General features: G+C 39.1%; 1 protein-coding gene across 7 annotated transcripts in view; it reads right to left on the bottom strand.

The window, feature by feature from the left end:
* Positions 1-20,153, bottom strand: part of LOC119176065 (oxysterol-binding protein-related protein 6) — a 172,712-nt gene that overhangs the window by 9,930 nt on the left and 142,629 nt on the right. For 6 of the 7 annotated variants that reach the window (XM_075876688.1, XM_037427179.2, XM_037427180.2 and 3 more), the window contains exons 14-21: positions 16,993-17,067; positions 13,558-13,695; positions 12,515-12,578; positions 12,320-12,398; positions 11,394-11,535; positions 9,607-9,751; positions 6,815-6,941; positions 1,341-1,463 (exon numbers count right to left, since the gene is read on the bottom strand). In XM_075876688.1, coding sequence (XP_075732803.1) covers positions 1,341-1,463; positions 6,815-6,941; positions 9,607-9,751; positions 11,394-11,535; positions 12,320-12,398; positions 12,515-12,578; positions 13,558-13,695; positions 16,993-17,067 — 893 coding nt within the window. Of the gene's footprint in view, positions 1-1,336; positions 1,464-6,814; positions 6,942-9,606; positions 9,752-11,393; positions 11,536-12,319; positions 12,399-12,514; positions 12,579-13,557; positions 13,696-16,992; positions 17,068-20,153 lie in introns of those variants that run through there. The other variant, XM_075876691.1, reaches the window with a different exon arrangement.

Raw genomic sequence — 20,153 nt, 5'->3', positions numbered from 1 at the left:
TAAAAATTATCTGTATATAAACCACACCCTCCATTTCTCAGAAGGTTGGCAGCGTCATCTGTAGAGTGAGGGAAAATCGTAAAGGTTCTTAATTTTTTTTAATTCACTATTCGGCAAAGCAATGAAGCTGTGGCAATTTTTTATGGCCTGGAAGTAGCAAGAGCCTCCAAGATTTAACTGCCGTCATTGAGACCCTGCAATCGCTGGTGTGGGGGTGTCACTATTATTAGTGCAAACAAGTGACATGCTACAGGAGTGGCTCAGAAAAGCCAACACCAGCGCTGCCAACACCTCATTCGTGCCTTTAGTTCTTTCAGAACTGGTGCATAAAGTGTTCCGTGAACCTTGTTGACCTTCTCCTTAAATTCCTAAGCTTTTGTGTTTAGAATTTTGCAGCTATCATAGCTTGTGGAGAAATACATAGGTTACACCATCCACTTTAAGATAAAACTTATCACCTGATTGCATAGTCATGGAGATATATTTTTTTAATTCAGTTTTTTTGTGACTTCTGCAACAATTTTTGCCACCTTATAGTGGACCCAACAAAGTATTTAGGGCACTCATACATAGCTTTCAGTGACAATATTTTGCAATCAAAGAAAAAGATCACAGGAACCGTAAATGTGATTTTGAGAAAATTATTAGTCGTTCATTGACACGCGTAAGCTATTTTTCAAAGCATGTTGTGGTACCCTGAAATTAAATCTAAGAAGCGAAGTCATGTTTGCTTCACAAAAATTTTAAGACTAGCACAACTGAAAGTCTTTTTTACTCTCCTAGCAAATGAGAACAACCCAGCAAGGGCATATTGACTTAATTATGAGACAATATTTCCATATATCAACTCGATTTGTCAATCTATTTTTCACCACCTAAGCAGTGCTGAAAAGTTACTACACAGTGTAAAATTAGCATGCAAATATACAAAATGTCAGGAGAAAGGTGAGTAGCAAGTCTCTTTTCGCGGCAAACTTGTGCCAAAAAAGAAAACACTATAAAGCCCAATAACAGCGGTTAGAAAAGTTGCCGATCACCAATATCTGACATGTCAACACTGCAAACTACTTAGTTTCAGTGTTATCCCTCATGCAAGTTTAAGATTTTAGACATCTGTTCGCATAATCTGATTTGATAAGACTTTCAGCATGGAATCGGCAACAAGATTTATACATGCAAAAATAAGTTCAATTTTTGACTTCTCTTAATGGTATTGTCTGGTTCTTCAATACAATGTAGCCATATGCTACTGTGCTCAGTGAGTCAACCAAAAGAAAGTTAACTTCCTGAAGGCTAAATAGAGCTTTAAGAAAGCTTTCTGCTTGATAAAAATAACCTACCTGAACCACATTGGCTGATATTCAATGCCATGTTCTTCCCTCTGCTTCCGCCGTTCCCTCTGATTCTGCTCCAATTGAGACTTTACTGCTTCAGCAGCAGCAATGTTGCCCTCCTCCAACAGCCTGTAATTATACACAATTATGTCCCAGTAAGTGCAAGTAAGGTTGCTGTTGGGTAGATTTGAAAAGCAGCCAAAGGTATAACAGCCAAAGATATAAGTAAGCAACCTTACTATGCAAGTAAGGTTGCTATTGTTATATAAGTTGCCAAAGTAGCCATGCAATTTAATTTTAGCCCCAAGCTTGTAGCCAAATTGAAAAGAGATGATACCATGTACAGAAATGTCTGTATTCAACAGTAAATAAATATGATTTTAAAAAAGCAAAAGCACAGTATAACGAGCACAGTCTTTTTCCTTTTTGCATGGTCTCCAAAGCGCCGTTAAGTTGCAAATAAAATAATAAATTAGTATATTTCCATTATCCTTGAAAACAATTTGTTTACCATAGATAAAATTATTGCAAATGTAATTTTTGGACCAGCAACTCAGCAAGAACATTAAACATTAAAGCAGTTATTTTCTAGAAGTTGGAGGCAGAGATTTGTACAAAGTTCCAATAATACTAGTCCCGATTCAAGTCTAACCTAAGATGAACAATAAAGCTTCATTTTCGTTGCAGATATCTGTCTGACGCATTGTGTCTTAGCATTAGAATCTGGTATAGATACTGTGCTATATAGCCACGCATTACCTTACTTGCACGTATCCCTCCATCGTTTCAGATGGAGAGATGCTCACTGGGGCTCCTCAGTGCATACTAGCCCACTGGCAGGGCAAGGAAATGTGCACGCACAGGCGAACACAACAGTAAATCTTGCAAATACAGTAGACTCTCAGTAAACAGAACGTGAAGGGACTGGGAAAATATGTTCCATTTAACAGGAGTTCCATTTACTGAGAGGTGAACCAGGCAGCAGAACACAAGCTCGAAACCAAGCATTGCAGAGGCAATAGTTCAGTTTAAGCAGTAGTTCCATTTAACAGATTTCTGTTTACTGAGAGTCTACTGTAACGGTTATTCTTTAAACTCGCTAGCTGTTTTATCTTGAAGTAATACGGAGACATGGCCAGAAAATATGTTAAAATAGAAATTCATAGTAACCAGTAAGAACCCATGGTGCCAACCTGAAATGTAGCCAGACAGGGTCAGGAGCAAAGTAGCCAACAACGGCAACTTTGAGTGGAACTAAGCTTGTGTGAATAGTGTGTGTGTGCGCATATATATATATATATATATTGAACACTGAATTTCACATATATTATTGAGATCTAACAGACAATAATGCCAAGGAATGTGTAGGGGAAGTTATTAGAACAAATGGAATGTAAATAAGAAGAAAGAAAAGTGGGTGAAAAAATAACCAGCCGTGAGCAGGAATCGAACCTACAACCTTCGAATAACGCGTTCGATGCATCGAACACGTTATTATATATATATATATATATATATATATTAAGACTTTACTAAACTGCACAATACTTTTTAAAAATTGAAATCAGGCCTCTGTGCAAATGCCATTTTTATATTGTTTTTGTTCAAAGGAAGCCTAAACAACTTTTATCGCCGCAGGATTTGGTTTTCGGTAGAATGCAAGGGATAACCTATAAAATATGAAATACTTATAGCATTAGGCTGGCATAACAAGCTTTCTAACTATAAAAAAATTATGAATCTATTTCAGGGTGATACGTACATTTAAAGGGGCCCTGCAACACTTTTTCAAATAGCCATAGAATGGATTCACTGAAGAAGATTATTGCCTCTCTAATTTACCGCCGCAAATATTTTTAGAATCTGTCCGGTACAAGTGGAGTTATATTTTTGTCACATGCTGCGATTGCATTCTCTCTTTCGTCCCAACGAAAGCGTTGGAAGCTGAGTAGGGAGAGATGGCATGGGGAAAGAAAATATGTCACGCGTGCCTAATGACCTTTAGCATTTTTTCTTCTTTTTTTCTTCGAATACATGGCTTTTCAGTGGGATCGTGCATGCACGCATGAACAAGTTGCGGCCTCCCACGGCGGTGCCAGTAACAACAGAGCTCGCCATGCTCCAATTGATCAATGGCTGATATAATTGCTCTGACGAGCTATTTTTAAGCTTGTAGCGTTACTTGCCGAGAGAAGAGAAAGCAAGTTGTAGCTGATTTCGAGAATTTATTGTGAATGGCAGGCTGCATTCTGCACTATAACAATTGGCTCGCGTGTTCTCGGTGGCCCCGACTACCAATCAGCAGCACTCTCTGACTGTGCTCAAAAAGTGTTGAAGGGCCCCTTTAACTTAGAAGTGAGGCTTCGCGGCAGTGCGAATTTCCCTGGATAAGTGCTTTCATGGCTTAGCATCCGTACAATACAGTGAAACCACCTTTACAGATATTTCAGACTAATATACACGCATTTGTTCACAGCAAATAGTTTGAAATTTTCAATAATTAAAATTCAAATTGAATCGAATTAGAAATATACTATTCGTGTGAATATTTACATTCGATTAATTGCACAAACCTACAAGCAACATTTGATTATGAAAACATTTGTGGAGATTTTTCTCAAAAGAACCTTTGCCAGGCTCCATAGAAAACTTTGGTTGTATTTGTAAAACATTTGTAAAACACCATTTAGGCAATGCTCCTCCCAAACAATTTTTTATATTGGTTCATTAGTGGAGAAGTGAACTTCTGCTCCATACAACCAGGAAAGCAAGTGTCCTCGTAAATATACACACCCTCCTTCTTTTGCCTGGACTTATGTCTGCAAGTAATATTTTTTCACTGGCTCACCCCATTTTAAGACAAGAGGACCACCTGACATTCTCATGGCACTCCCCCCCCCCCCTTTTTTTTCTTTGTTCCCCATCTTTTTTTTTTAGGTTTTACAGTAAGGCTCATGGTGAAATTGCACATTCCACATAAAATTTTCAACTGAAAAGGTCCATTAATGAACATACTAATAATGTGATTAAAGTGGAAAACCTTAAAGGGGCCGTGCAACACTTTTTGAGCACGATCAGAAAACACTGCCGATCGGTAGTTGAGACTCCTGAGAACACGCGAGCCAAATATCATAGCACAGCACACGGCCTGGAATTTACAATAAATTCTCAAAGTGCGATAAAAATCACTTTTTCTTTTCTCAACAAATGCTGGCATATAGCTTAAACATCACTGTGTCATAGGCCCAAGTATGATAACATTGGCTGATTTGAGCATGGCGCGCTCAGAAGCTACTGGGGCCACCACGAATCACCGCATGTTCGCATGTGCGCACACGTTTGCACTGAAAAACCACACGCTCGTATAAAAAAAAAGAGGAAAAGAGGAAAAGTGCTCAAGATCACGGGGCGAGCATGTCATACGTTCTTCCCCCGTGCCATCCCTCCCTGTGTTGCTTCCAGTGCTTTTTCAGGATGACGAGAGAGGAGAGAAAGCAATCGCAGCGTGCAACAAATTTTTATTACTTCACCCACACTGGAAAAATTCTAAAAATTACTGTTGCGGTCAATTCGCGAGGCAATGAGCTTCTTCACTGAATTTATTCCATGGCAAATTGGAAAAGTGTTCCAGGGCTCTGTATAGAAAACTCATGAAGTGCGTAGTATATCACAAATGAGTTCATACGTTCACAAGCATGACAAAACTAGATCAAGACTCGTATGTATAGATGTTCTAAGCCCAATTTCAACTTCAAGAATATCTAATGAACACTGAATTTCACAAAATGAAATTATAGCATATGTACTATGACCACACCTAAGGATAAGATGTTCCCAAGGGTAACCACTAACTGTAGAGCCACCCAGAAATTGAGAAAATTAAGTTGACTGTAACATTCAACTATGTTTCTCTTATACAATATTCTAAGCCCAAACACACTTGCCTGATTGCCGATGCACAACTTTAGCCATGGCCGAGATTCTTTGAGAATGTGACACATTAAAAAGACTGCTGTTTGATAAAACTAAATATTTATTGACAGGTTGTGCCATCTGCTCAGTAGTTGGTTAACGTAAAGCTTTGTGACAAGGTTCAAAGCTTGTTAGTGTTGCTTGTATCTTTCATTTTTGGACATGGCAGACAAACAAATGGCCACATTTTTTAAACTGTAACGAATTATAAAGCTTTTACATATTAGCTTCCTTCAAAGGACTACTATGTTTGTCAACGAGGTGTTTTCAAAGGGGTGACAGCAGCAACAAAGAATCCATGCTGTCAGAGAAACAATTGCCAAAATAAAAACACAGTCGAATCTATTTATAATTGACACTGATGTGGGTGTAACAACAGGGTGTAAGAGACATTATTGTACCTACACTAAAATAGGGGTTGATAAGAAAATGCATATGTGGTACCTTGCTTATAAGAGACTCCTCATATCAATAAAAGACAAGAATTGCTCTCCGGTGCATGTCTCTTATAAAGGGGCTGACTGTTGTTAGCAAAAAGCTAGTGTATTTGTTTTTCCTAGTTTTCCAGATATTGAAAATTGTTGAATTTTTAGAAACATATTCACAATAAATGACATTTTGAATGAAAACCTTCTACCAGTTACTTAGACAGAAATGGAATATACTGCACATCACAAAGACACTCAGTACAAAAAAAGGTTAATGGGGCCAAGTACTGATCGGAAAAGATTTTTTGATTGTGGTGCAAATCAGCAGATCATTCATCACATCAACGGCAACGAGCCTGTTTTTGTCCCATAAAAAAAGGATTTAAAATTTTTACGCGATGTTGAAAGTTTACAAGAAAAATGACCTCTAGCATCACCCAACAACGATAAGGTCAGTCTACTGGTAGTACAAGAAATCTTCACAGGTAGACTTATTTGCTTAAAGACAAACATGTATAACTTCAAATTGTATGTTGCGCACTTTTGGCAGTTTTAGGTTGTGCTAGAGACTAATTTTGCTTTTTTTTTATCCCGCATTCAATAAGATGCCCGGTGGCACTGTGGCAGTGTGTTGGTGTGTTCACTTGCCTGCAGGCCTGCAAATGGTGGAGAAACGCGAGCATGGTGTCCGCCGCCGTTGATAAGAACAACAAAAAAGTGCGTGCTTGCCTTAAACGACCATATGGTATGTCTTATTAATACACAAAACTTGATGAAGCCTGCGAAAACTGCATGCAGTTTCAGTTTTCGACTTTCAACGGCAGTACGATTGTGATCACCTCCACTGACCAGTGTTGTGGGCATTCACCCCACCAATGGAAGGAGACCAAACGCAGATCGCAAAATTGTTTTCAAAATTTCTACAAAATTTCCAGAGAAACCACTGCAAGGTTAGATACCTCAGATAGTATGTTTTTCGTGGTGACACAAAACAGAAAAGCAGTGAAGGATGGTAGACAGTTCCTTTAAGAAAACTGCTATACAGAAACAGGAGACAGAGCTTAGAAGTAGAAGCAGTACCTTTGGTCTGGCCGGAACCTTGAATCAGTTGGAGGCAAAAGTCTAGCCATTTGTGGGTCAAGTTCATTCAGTTCAATGGCGAACCGTGTAAAACCGTAGTAGAGTTCGTAGTCTTCAGGCATTGTTCCTTCGTTCGCCAAAAAAGAAAAGACATTTGTAGACATCAACCAATGCTATGAATTTGTAACACAATGTGTTTGAACATTAAGTGAGCAAGTATCTGGTGTAATGGCATCTTTTCATAATTGCAAGTATTTGGTGTAATGAACGACACCTTATAGTAAGAATTGATATCTGTGTACAGTATTGCAACAGAATAAAGAGCTCAAACAAAACTTTTTTTCATGGCATGATTAAAATCCTTGTTCACTTCTATTGACATTACTAAGAGCACAGTAACAATGTGCGTGGAATGGCAATTCGGCCAAAAGCAGCTCTGTGGAAATTTCTTATGCAAGTTGGCATTATGCTAAAAGAGGACTCTCACACAGGCTTTCATCACACCAGGTGCCTTGTGTACACTAGGATGGCAGTAAAAGAAAAGACAACAGTTCAGCCTTGAAAGCAAAGTATTACCGCTTCAAACATCTGCTGATACTTGGTTAACATAGTATCAACATGCATTGTCTCTAATTACTTAAAAGAAGCTTTCATAAGTAACATTTCCTACATGACCAGGAAATACTTAAGTTGTAACAGAGGTTTGGTGAAAGTCTACAGAGCTGAAATAGAAAATTTGTCCAGCCATCTAAGCGAGCCCAACAATGAATAATTATGGCCTATGTCAACAACTTATCCTGGAGGATCGACAGAGAAACAGGAAAAGTGAGCTTGTAGCTTGCACTGACTATGTAGTACATACTATTACAGTCGATTCGCATTAATTCAATCTTGAAGGGACCCCTTAATTTTATCTGAATCATGAAGTAGTTTGAACAATCAGGAATTCTCAGATATATGGCTCTGGGGAAGGTGACACATTGATTTTACCACATTTAAAATTTTTTAAGCGTCTTTAAACCCTAACAGCATCCAATGAACAGAAAGCATAAGTGTAAGGTCCCCAAGTTTATTGGCCTTTTATTACTGATCAAACCTTTTTAAACAAATTGTGAAATGCCAACTGCTTCTTTGCTATATGTGCCTTCAGCACAAAGCTCCCTATATCAGTTGAGAAGCATCACGGTTTACCTTGTGAGTACATCATTTATAACATTTGTTTACCAGCAAAGCCTTTTTTTCTTGAAGGCCTGACACGTTTATTTTTCATTTTTTAGACTCGTAGGATTATATAAGCACACGAATTTTTAAATAGTAGTAGGAAGGCAGCAGATATTTTCAGTATAGAACCACGAAAAGTATGAATTAATGAAATGATAGAGTTTGAATTATGAGGATCTTGAATACATTTAAAGAATAAAGGACCAACCAAAAACTGAATTTTGTTTGAATTAAGCAAGAGCTTGAATTATCACAGTTTTAATTATTACGAGTCTACTGTACTTTGTTTCATCACCCTGCCTATACTTCTTGCACACAGGGACTCGACATCACTTGTGAATAAGTTAGTAATGCTGAACAATAGATTTGCCCATTGTTCAAACATGCTACTTGAACTGTGGTGTGCTTTGTTTGTAAAACACACTGTGAAAATTGTGGTAGCGCTAGTTTGTCTGTGCCACTTGTGGAGGTAACATGGCATTCATCTGCAAGCCAGCCTTATTTGGCTTGACTTTTTCTGTGGCACGCATTAATGTCATAAAAAGTCACGACATTTCTCATCACAACAAACATGCCTTCGTAATTTAACCATGAGTACTGCTATTCACAAAGGCACTGTTTGTAGTATTACAATAGCCACCTAGGACTCATGCCCAGCAAATCCTTTGCAGTGGTCCATTAAAACAAATCCTCCTTTTAAATTGACACAAATGCAAAATAAAATTCCCCCAAAATTACAGCAGAATCTTATTAAACAGAACCTGAAGGAACAAGAAGAAAATGTTACATTTAGCAGGAGTTTCATTTATAGAAAAAAATTACGGCATATTCACGGGGTGAATGATGACGAATAGGCGAAGCTCCGGAGGGATTCATCGGTAAACTGTGAATCTTCCGTGTAATTCGCCCAGTCGATCATCATGTAAAGACATGAGAAACGCTGTGTGTGTATATACACAAATCAACTTTTATTTGTTCTTAGACGATGGATGGCTTGCGATGTCCCTTGCCTCGCGTGCTCGCACATCGGGATTCTGTCTGCGAGCGCGCGCTGCTGCCGCCTTGCACTCTCTCCGCTGTGCAACCTTATCCATCCGGCGACTCCGAACGCCCGCCAATAGCGAACGGATTTTATTACAACGCTCCCCCTAGCGTACGTCGCCGCGCTAAATCGAACGATTGCCTTCAACCAATGACACGCGCCATATGTGACATCATTCCTATTTTATAAGATCTCGCGTCTTTCATCAACTACAAGTACCGCTTTCTAGTTTATAACATCTTGCATCTTTTCATCATCAGCTACAAGTACCACCATCTAGTAAACACTACAAGAACTAAACAAGAGGTGGCTACATACAGGAGACGGTACCGCCATCTAGTGAACACTGCAAGAACTAAACTAGAGGTGGCTACATACAGGGGACGGTACCGCCATCTAATGAACACTGCAAGAACTAAACTAGAGGTGGCTACATACAGGCTACAGGGGACGCACAGCCCACGCCCTAAGGAGCTTCGCCCCTAAAAGATATAGGGGTATCTATTTCTCAATAATATAGCCTCGTTACCAGGCCGCCAGATGCACTTCGCTGCAGGGGCAACACCGCAGTAAATTGCTTCAGTCCATTGGCCTGAGAGGTTGCAAATGACATCTCCCTGCTTGTTGACCACAGTTCCGAAAACTTCATGGCGTTTGTCAGACCAATAGCTGGCCTATAAAAATCAAAACAACGCAATATATCAGATGCCTGATGCACTGGCCATTGAGACAATTTGTCAACATTTTTATATATCAGTTTCAAGGACAAGCAAGAAAGAAATGAGTTCCAAAATCATTCCAGTATTAGCATATGTAATGACTGCATTTAACTGTAATACCTAGAATATTTTGTGCACACCAAGAAGACTTCAGTTGTTTCTCCACTCAAATAATTGGATAAACATCATATTTTGGCAAAAAGGTTAAAGGAGTACGAACACAAAATTTTGTGGCCAAGATAGTCTGCGGGATTCATTCCTGTGAACATGCCTATATTATCAACTACAAAATAACAACAGTGAATATAGCTTGGAAGGTATACTAAATTATTTTGAAGTTTTAGTGAACGATCGACTCCCTCAAGCTACTGACACCTTAAAAGATGACCCTTGATGACACCCTTACTTCCTTCACGTGACCACGCTGCAACAAGTTATGATGAAACCATAGCCACTAGTTGTTGTTTTTTTTTTTTGCAGCGTTTGCACCAGCAGACTATTGTTCAATGGTCTTGGCCTGCCCGTTTAAAATATTGTGCTTGGTGACACTGCTGTTTCGTTTCCTGTTCGAAAAGACTTCTTCATGCGGATCATATGAAAGTGTGTCACAGTTCTGCGCGCTGACACAGTTGAAAGTTGCACACACTTGGTGCTGATAATTGCACTCGGCAGCTTGTCATTTTTGGAGCTCTCAAACTGAAACAGAGAATGGTGGGTAATGAGGAGCCTGGAACTAATTACCTGTAGCATGAAGTAGCAAACAATGTGTCACATTATGCCTAACAGGCCTCCCGCAACACATTGCAAGCAAAAAAGGCGAGGCCAAAATTTTTGCATCAGTACCCCTTTAACTAAAAATTACTCCGACTCTCACGTGCATGGATGTGTGCAAGACATTATCTGAGGAGGGAGAAAAAAAGCAACTCTCTAAAACTATGAAAACTCAAACAAAGTGGAATTAACTAAATCAATCTATAGCTGTTTGCATAACTAAAGCCATTAAGCCCACCAACATTATTCACTTTAGAAGCATATATTTTCGCCCCGCCGCGGGGGTCTAGTGGCTAAAGTACTCGGCTGCTGAGCCGCAGGTCGCGGGATCGAATCCCAGCTGCGGCGGCTGCATTTCCGATGGAGGCGGAAATGTTGTAGGCCCGTGTGCTCAGACTCTGGTGCACGTTGAAAAACCCCAGGTGGTCGAAATTTCCGGAGCCCTCCACTATGGCATCTCTCATAATCATATGGTAGTTTTGGGACGTTAAACCCCACATATCAATCAATCAATCAAGCATATATTTTCAATTAGTGTTGGAACCACTACGAAAAAGCTAAAGAGACACACTTACATCATGAAAAAACAAAGCAAGCTAATGCAGAACTTGAGTTAAAATTAAATTGGGTAGTTTTATAAGGAAGAACCATTGACATGATTATGAACATGATTTTGGCATATAAAACCGTACTGAGTATGTTATGGCATATATTTTATGCACAGTATTCTGGCATACAATGCATTATATGCTATGGGAAATGATACTTTATATTAGTAGAAATGGATCATGTAAGGTAAAACAAGAAATGTAGCAAGAAACCGCACCTTCACAAAAGTCAACTTGCAGGTCACATCATGGGACAGGTCTCGAATAGTCATTTCACCATACTGATCCACCCACCGCTGGCCACTAAAGATGTTGTGCACACATGTGGTCACTTTGTTCCATTGGTAGTGACTTCCAGAGCTAAATAACAGATGAAAAAAGATGTTACAAATTTCATGCACTTCAGTGAAGAATCGGTGTAAGTGGAACTTGGATAAGACAACTATAGTAAATACACAATAAAAAATGCGTAGAGATTTTCGGCAACAAATGTGTGCTCCAACTTGCCCATGACAGATGCGATGGTCCACCATGCATATTAAAGCTATGCTTCAATCAAGGAAAACAATTCGTTAGCAATATCACTTCCAATGATACCATCACCTCAGCAAGATTTCGAGTCTGTGCCAGATAAGTTAAAACAAATGGCCACAAGCGTTCTAGGCACTGTGCAAAAAGAGAGATCTTAGAGCATCAAAAATAAGTGCTGTCAGCTAGATCCACGTGGCATGCTTGTTGCGAGCAAAACTGCAATGTAGCAGCAAATGCTAGCACTGCAACTAACATACGGACATCCCAATGAATGTAATGGCTAAGACTGTCTGCAGCATGGCAAAACTTCCATGAGACTGCAAGTGCTATCAGCGGAGCCGACTGTATGTGATGCAAGGAGAATAACACTTTCTGATAGTGTTGTGGGGAACCAAACTTGACACTATGTGATTGAACCCTAATTTTTTTTATGTGCATGTGCACGTGGCATCGCAACACATAAGGAGGCATTCTTGCATTCTTGGGGCTAGAGAAACAACAGCCAATGACAACCGTGACAGGGCTGACAAATCAAATTTCACATAAGTTTTCAAAGAAAGCATCAATTTAAGATGAGGGCAAAAGGTGCTAATAAGTGTGAGCAACACTGTACCTCAACAACTCGAGGTGAACAGAGCCCACTGGGAGGATCTCCATAGACTTTCCCCAAAATTTGGTTTTGATCCTAACATCTGTAAGAAAATAGAAAAAAAATAAAATTTATATCAAATGAACAGAGGCTTAACCATTGAGAAAAATGATACCCTGAAAGTGAAAGAAAAAAAATTCAGGCTGGCTGGAACACTACCTTGCCAGAACTTGTAGTTCTTAGACTCCGCATAGCAGGCAGAAACAGGTGGATGGTGATTCACCTGAAGCAAATCATTAACAGCATATTAGCATTCTATTTGTCTCCTTATATTTTCTTTAAAGTAATAACAATCTCTCATCAGAAACTGTGAAGTCAAAATCCTTGATAACTTCGTGTCAGGAGGCTTATTCAGATTTGCTATTAAGATGTCAACAAGACGTGACACAACATTCCTGACTCATTACAAGATATTACCATTACCATGTGGGTTAGTTAGAAAATATAGGTTAAAACAAACAGCATTAACCACAACAAGAAATGAGAAGAAACATGTCTTGTCTTGTTGCATGGCCTTAGTTAAATGCTATTTGTTCTCAAATTATGATAAACAGACATACAAAGTACATATTTAAGGGGCCCTGAAACACTTTTTTAAGTAACCATGGAATGAATTCACTGGAAGAGCTCATTGCCTCACGAATTCAACACCGCAAAAATTTTAAGAATGTGTCCAGTGCGAGTGGCGTTACAAAGATTTGTCGCATGCTACGATTGCATTCTCTCTTCTCTTGTCTTGACAAAAGCACTGAAAGCTAAGCAGGAAGGGATGGCAGGGGCAAAGAAAAACATCATGCGTGCCTTGTGATCTTGAGCACTTTTTTTCCTTCTTCTTCAAATCCGCGGCTTTTTCAGTGTGATCGCGCGCGCGCGCGTGGACAAGTTGCGGCCTCCCGTGGCAATCTATGTAACGACCGAACGCGCCATGTTTAAATCAGCCAATGACTGATAGATGGGTTTTTTACAAATGATTTTTGAGTGTCTTTTGTGATTTTTCAAGAAAAGGAAAAGCAATTGTTAGCTGACTTTGATAATTTATTGTGAATTTCAGGCCGCGTGCTGTGCTATAATATTTGGCTAGCGTTTTGTCGGGAGCCTCTACTACCGATCGGCAGTGTTTTCTGACCATGTTGAAAAAGTGTTGCAGAGCCCCTTTAAAGAAAATCCAGTGTGCGCAAGGCCATACAGCACATATTTGTCACCTGCTCTGCTATGAACCGGAAACCCTTGTCCTCTCGAATGCATTCATAAGTTTCTCCAAGCAATGGGTTGAAAGGTTTGTGCCCAGCTCGATGATATGATGAGCTGTAGCCAGAGACAGCAAAGGCAGCTATGCACACCTAAAACAGAAGCCAACAAAACCATGCTTCTTGTAAGTACACAAAAGTAGTCTGGAATCCACTAAAAAATGTAAAGCTATTAATTAAGATTGCCTAAAATTTCCTTAATGAAAGCTAGCTGTAGCTAATTTCCATTAATTCAACCCCTAAACTGGTCAAGCTGTCCAGGATGCCAAATTACACAAGAAGCAGAAAAAATACTAGAACACAAAACAAATTCATCGGTCAGTATTTGCACCCAATATTTAACATGATGCCAGTTGAATGAGTGCCCACTTTTGATTGGTTGAACCTAAAAAAAGTGAATAGAAAAATCACAGTACTCTGAAAAATTTGAACCTACATCCAATCCTTTAGTAAGAAAGATACACCATCCCTTCCATTCTAGCGCTAAGTGAAGACCAAAACAGTAACCGTGACCTAAATAATCCGTCAGCCTTCCTAATACCAGATATGAAAGAATGTACATAATAGTTTAACCAATGACAAAAAAATACACTGTTCTCATGTTCAAGATAAACTGCATTTACAGATATAAGCCAGAAGAATGCACTTAATATTGTACACAAAACAAATTCTATGACGACATAAAGTCAGAGCAATGAATTTATTGAGCAAACAAAAACAAATTCCAAGATGAAATACACAAAAACACTTTCACAATATACAGAGAATTTCTTTCATACAATTCTGTATACATAATACACCTTTTGGGGCTAATACATTTTAATCTTTATTCCTTACCAATGTCCCTAGAAAATAATACATTATGATGCATTTAATATGATCCCATTTTTGACCAAAATTGGATGATACAACTGCAAAAGTGAATCTTGGCCGATATATCTTAAAAATCTAGAAATCCTACATTTATTCTTTGGCACACTTGCTTCAACTGTGATGCAACAAATCACGATATGCATGTTGCAGAGCAGCTAATGCTGTGGCAGCATCGGCTTTGCAGAAAAGAGATCACTGCCAGGCGCAGCCGCTACATCCAATGATGATCATGATGTGCCAGGCAATGCACCATGCCATCTAGCGAAATGTATTACAATCAAGTAAGAAGGTGTGCAATGCTCTCGGCATTGCATACCTTCAGCTGCAGCCACAGGACACCAAAATAATTAACATAAGAAGTTTCACTTCTGCAGCTTGCTGGTCCATTGGCTTTTGGCAAGTTAGTGCAAAAAGGCACAAAACTTAACAAACAATCTTGATGCCTCATTTTTTTTTTGCTATGTCTTAGGATTAGGCAAAACCAGAGACTACCGCATACTTTTTAAGGAAATGTGGCCTTTTGGTGCTCGAGACTAACAGGGCGACCAAGAAGGTTAGGCTGCGCTTGAAATTTTAGAATGGGACTAGTTAAAACTGGACGTTTCGTCACAAGACTTCACATGTGCAGATGATGGCCTGGCGATCTGCGAATTTCACACCGTGCAGGATATCACTGTGCAGCCCGACAGTGTGATGGTAGTTGCAGATAATGGTGGCAAAGACAACAACTTATTATAAACCAGAGAGAGCCATGGTGTCTACTATTCAACAGCAAGCTATGCACTGGAACATATGAACGCACTTCATTACAAATGCTTCATCACGAATGCAGAGCTGAGAAATATAAATGCAGCTTCTCTCTCTTTCTCTTCCTTTTTACCTTTCAGACGAATTTACTCATAGACCTTGAAAAAAGAAAGCGCAGCACCAATTGATCAGCTACTTCAATATTACTCAAAAGTGAGAGCTAACAGACAATAATGCCGGGGAAAGCATAGGGGCTTGTTATTGGAAGTAATTGTAATGTAATGTGAACAAGAAAGAAAAGTGTACAAAGAGATAACTTTCCACCAAGAGGATTCAAACCTGCGACCTTTGAATAACGCGTCCTACCAACAATTTATTTCATTTCATTTATTGGAATTACCATACCATAAGGACGAGAAGGTAGAGTATTGCAAAGAGGGAAGGAGGGTACTTTCGAAGTGCCTCAGATGCACATAAACAGCTACGTGTTTTCTTTCTTCGCAAGAACCATAACAGAATGGAATGAATCGCCGATACTAATGCAAGAAAGTGCCAGTGCAAATGAATTTCAGAATAACCTTGCACAAAATTAAGAAAATATGTGAGTGTACTCATTTTTTATCTGTGGATGACTCTGAAATTATTCTTAAGCATTTTGTCTTTATTTTTGTGTCATTTATGTACGGAATATTCTCCTTATGTCCAGTGGTATATCCTTGTACGTGGTGCTCGGTTATGGTTTGCACCACTGCTGGCGGACATCGCATGTATGGTGTAGTAAAATTTTATCAATCTATCAACGAACTATTTTCTTGTGTATGCCTACGTTTGTTTCATTTATTGGTTTCTGTTCTTGTTTTATTGTTACCGATGTATTTTTCCTCTATTTTTTAAAGTGCCTTTTTTTTGTTTATTATGTAATGTATGTTTTTCAAAGTTCTACTTTTGACCCACCCTGTAACGGCCGACAGGCGAACAGTATGAGTAAATAATTTCAATTTAAACACGACCCATAGAACGTTTTATACTACTCGCAATTCATCGAACAGATTTGCAACCATTTCCTTCTGCCACAACAATGCCCATTAGAATATAGTAAAAGATGTGGCAAAAGAAAACCACTTGGTAATCTTGTGACCAAAATTAATGACTAACAAACTTGAGCATTCTTTGAATTTTCAAACCTATGAAATACACTCCACTACTAGAAATGCTGCAACACACAGTTACTTAACAAGGCAGTGTAAATTTTTACTACTCTCCAAAAATGAATTTGGACAGTGTATTTTCAGCTCCTTAATCTGAAAATGACAGCACTTGCTTGCAAATACTATTACTTTATCCAGCCTTAAATCTAGTTAGTATCTACCTTTCTTTCATTTCATTTCTCAGCCATGATAAAACATGACAGCGGTGAGGGGTGCGTCTTTATAGAAAACATACAGCCGTATGTAGAATATCCATAAAGGATATTCTACATACGGTAATTCTTGTTTCTGGAAACAATGTCTATTCTTATAATAAGTGTTCATGGGGAGCATGAGGCTAAGAAGTCAACAAAGACAACATAACTAAAATTGCTCTCGTGAATAATAACTTTCCGGGGCTGAAATTTTTTTTTCTCGCATGGCAAAAATGTGCAACACATGCATTATTAACCTACATTATATCAAGCAGCATTATCAGATGAAGTATTAAAACAAGTGTATTACTATTGGACAAACTATCCATGTATCCCAGGACGTTCATGCAGTCAAGCAATAGTCTCACCATTCGTTCAAAATGGTCTTCAGTTGCGGCAGCTTTATCTAACAGGTCACTGTATTCCAGTTCTTCACAAAGTCTCTAGAAAAAATGAAAGAACACAAAAACAATAATACATAACATTTTCTGCACCAAATTTAATCACAAGCAATAAACGTGACAGATTATACATGTAACACTGGTGCATGCAATGATCAGTATGACAATGAGCCATAACAATTGTACTGATCTTACAGTCTGGCACCTACTGGTACTGCAATTATATTTGCACAACACATTACAGGTTAACGACTTCTGGTTCATCTGACACATAACTACAAAATGCACATGACTAGAAAATTTGGCCGAGATACTCACAACTCCACCGTTTGTCCACAGAATGTGTCTTCCCACATTTTACGTGACAACCGTTATAATAAATATTACAAAAAAGGTGTAGACAGCACAGCCTGCTCCTTGGCACCTTAATAACCTACGTCACCACCTTCAAGCAAAAATTTTACACTTAGTTGTAGCCTAAGGGGTTCATTTATGATTTTGGCTTGTAGAGCTTAGGTTAACTGGAACTTTAAAAGGATAAAATTGTCAAATATGAGAAAAATAAAATTTATAAAAATAAAAATGCACCAAGATAGTATGCATGTCCCACCAACAGTCAGAACTAGAAAATGGTTAGCGCAATTCCAATGTCGGGTGTCTACCAATTTGATTTTTCCAAATTCCCTGACTTTTCCAGGTTGTCCATGATGATTGAAAGCAAGTTCCATGACCATCACGTCTGCTTGGAAAATTCTGTGGCAAAAAAAATATCAGGTGTTCACATATAATGAATAAACATATTTACCGCACATGCTCAGAACGTTCGGAGTAAGCGTAGTAAATATGAAAAAAACATGTATATCTGGTCAAAATAAAACCAAGACAGGTAGTGAGCAAGTTGGCTGTTTGATGTTCGAAAGAACCAGGAAGCAAGCACACAAGTTAAAATTGACTGCAGATGAAAGCTTGAAGGAGCCCGCGATAGTGCAACAACGCAGCCAAAGCTGCAAAGAAATGTAGAAGCGTTGCCATCTTGAGGCATCCACGTAAAAGGAGGATGCAGGAGCCCAGCCGGTTCCACCACTGGAGTATATTCTAGTTGATGGCTGCAGCCTACGCCACCCAGCACGTGGATTGGATTGCATTAGATTAGATTGACCTGGACTGCTGTATTTACTGACTTTACTATTAGGATGTGGATTGGATTATATCTGATGCGACCTGGATTGCTGTATTTGTTATTGACCTGCATCCCCACCTAATTTGCACGCCCCTTTGCAAAAAAGAATACTAACTACTAGTCACATATTCTGTGTACCTCGTCCTCGTCTTAACAATGACTAGCGAAACTGTTTCAAGAACGGAGCCGTAGTGTAAATTTTTTTGCCATTTCTTTTTTTTTTTTTCTCGATGAGCATATGCATGACGGTGTATCAGTTCTCCGAGCTCTGACACTTGGAGTGCAACAAAAGTTCTCAGACGCCTGCAATGAAAGCTGGGCATAGCATTCAAAGTGCTGACAGTTGAATAGTATGCGATGGAAAGAAGGAATCTGTGAAGTCGCAACAACTTCCTCGATTTCATCGATGAATCCCGAATGCAAGCGTGTTACCTTTACATTCTCTTTCATGGACATGGTACTAAATAATTATCACAGATTTAATAAAGCAATCTCAAGAAACTGATATGGGAAATTTAGCTGAAGTTACCTGATGCTACCCTTGAAACACGAGCAACCAGCAATAAGTGGGTAGCTGAGAAAGTTCACCGTTGCATCAGCATTAATAATAACAGTAATTATAATAAAAAGCATGACATAGCCCGGCAAGCCTCTGCTGATGGCAGTTCTAGCCTACCCAGAAGGCCTTCAAGAAGAGCTAAAACGGTGGCAAAGACAAACATGCACAAATTTACAGATGTGAGTAATATAGTGGTTCAAAAGTCAGATATGCTGTGTGATATGTAGAAGCAACAGACATCAAAATAGTGCATGTACCAACATGGAAGCTAAGGAATGCTTTAGTCTATGTGAAGGACAAGTTACCGAGCAGAAATTTTCCTGGTCGTCTTTAAGCCATGGGCTGCCACGATTGTGACAACCAGTACATCAGTGAAACTGGTGATTTCAAGAAAAGAGTCATCTATGGAACACTAATCGCAAAACGACATGTGGCCTCGAACGCCCTCGCTGAACACGTGGAATTTACTGGCCACCGAATTGACTGGTCAAGCGCATGTGTTCTGGCCAAAGAAAAGAAGCTTGCATCATGCCTGCACCTAAAATTCCTGTACATACAGACGACTGTATATATGCTGAGCAGGAGTGATGGGATGCTTCCAACAACGTACTCTCACTGCTTAAGTCATGTACTTAGACGTACTTATCTGAGAATTTCTTATGGCTTTTATTGTAAACAAGGCTCCTGTATTAGATGCCGAAATGTCAGTAAACTTTGTGTTCTTTTGGTCGGTGTATCCTTTGCATTTACACTAAAAAGCAAAAGCACTGCCCCCCCCCCCCTTTTTTTTTTTTCACGCCTCTTCTGGCAGTTCACTGTAGTTGCAGCCGAAGGTGCAACTTTTTAAGCTCTGATCAATGGCAATGCTTATTTTTGTGACGGTCGCACAGACTGTTGTCAGTTTCCATGACCTGCCCAGGGTTTTTAGGAATTACCAGACTTTTCCAAAAAAATACCAGTTCCCTGACTTTTCCAGGTTTTTCAGGTTGGTAGACACCCCGCCAGAATGACTTAGAAGGTATGTAGAAAGGAAAATATCCTGTGCATCTAACCTCCACCATCGCTACACATCTAAGCTAAGGTGTGTTATAATAAAAACATTGATAAAGCTGATGTTCCCCACGTTTGTTTTGGACAAGTGGCCATAATACAAAAGCTTACAGCTCGTTTTGAATAGTAGTGCTTCAATGCGCAGTTCCACCAACAAAGAAACAGCACGTCAAGTATTACGCGAATATATTTGTTAGAAGAAAAGTTATCACTGTTTGCATAACTGTAGAATGCAAAAAGTAATGTTTTGAGAAAAATGTCTTTAATGATTTCAATAAAATGCCCACGCAATAACGAAACATTGAATATGTCTGAAATTCATCAGGTTCATAGCTTGAG

Source organism: Rhipicephalus microplus, chromosome X (assembly GCF_043290135.1).
Source record: "Rhipicephalus microplus isolate Deutch F79 chromosome X, USDA_Rmic, whole genome shotgun sequence".
NCBI lineage: Eukaryota > Metazoa > Arthropoda > Arachnida > Ixodida > Ixodidae > Rhipicephalus > Rhipicephalus microplus.
The sequence above is the reverse complement of the archived record's forward strand: the minus strand, read 5'-3'. Positions and strand labels throughout refer to the sequence as shown.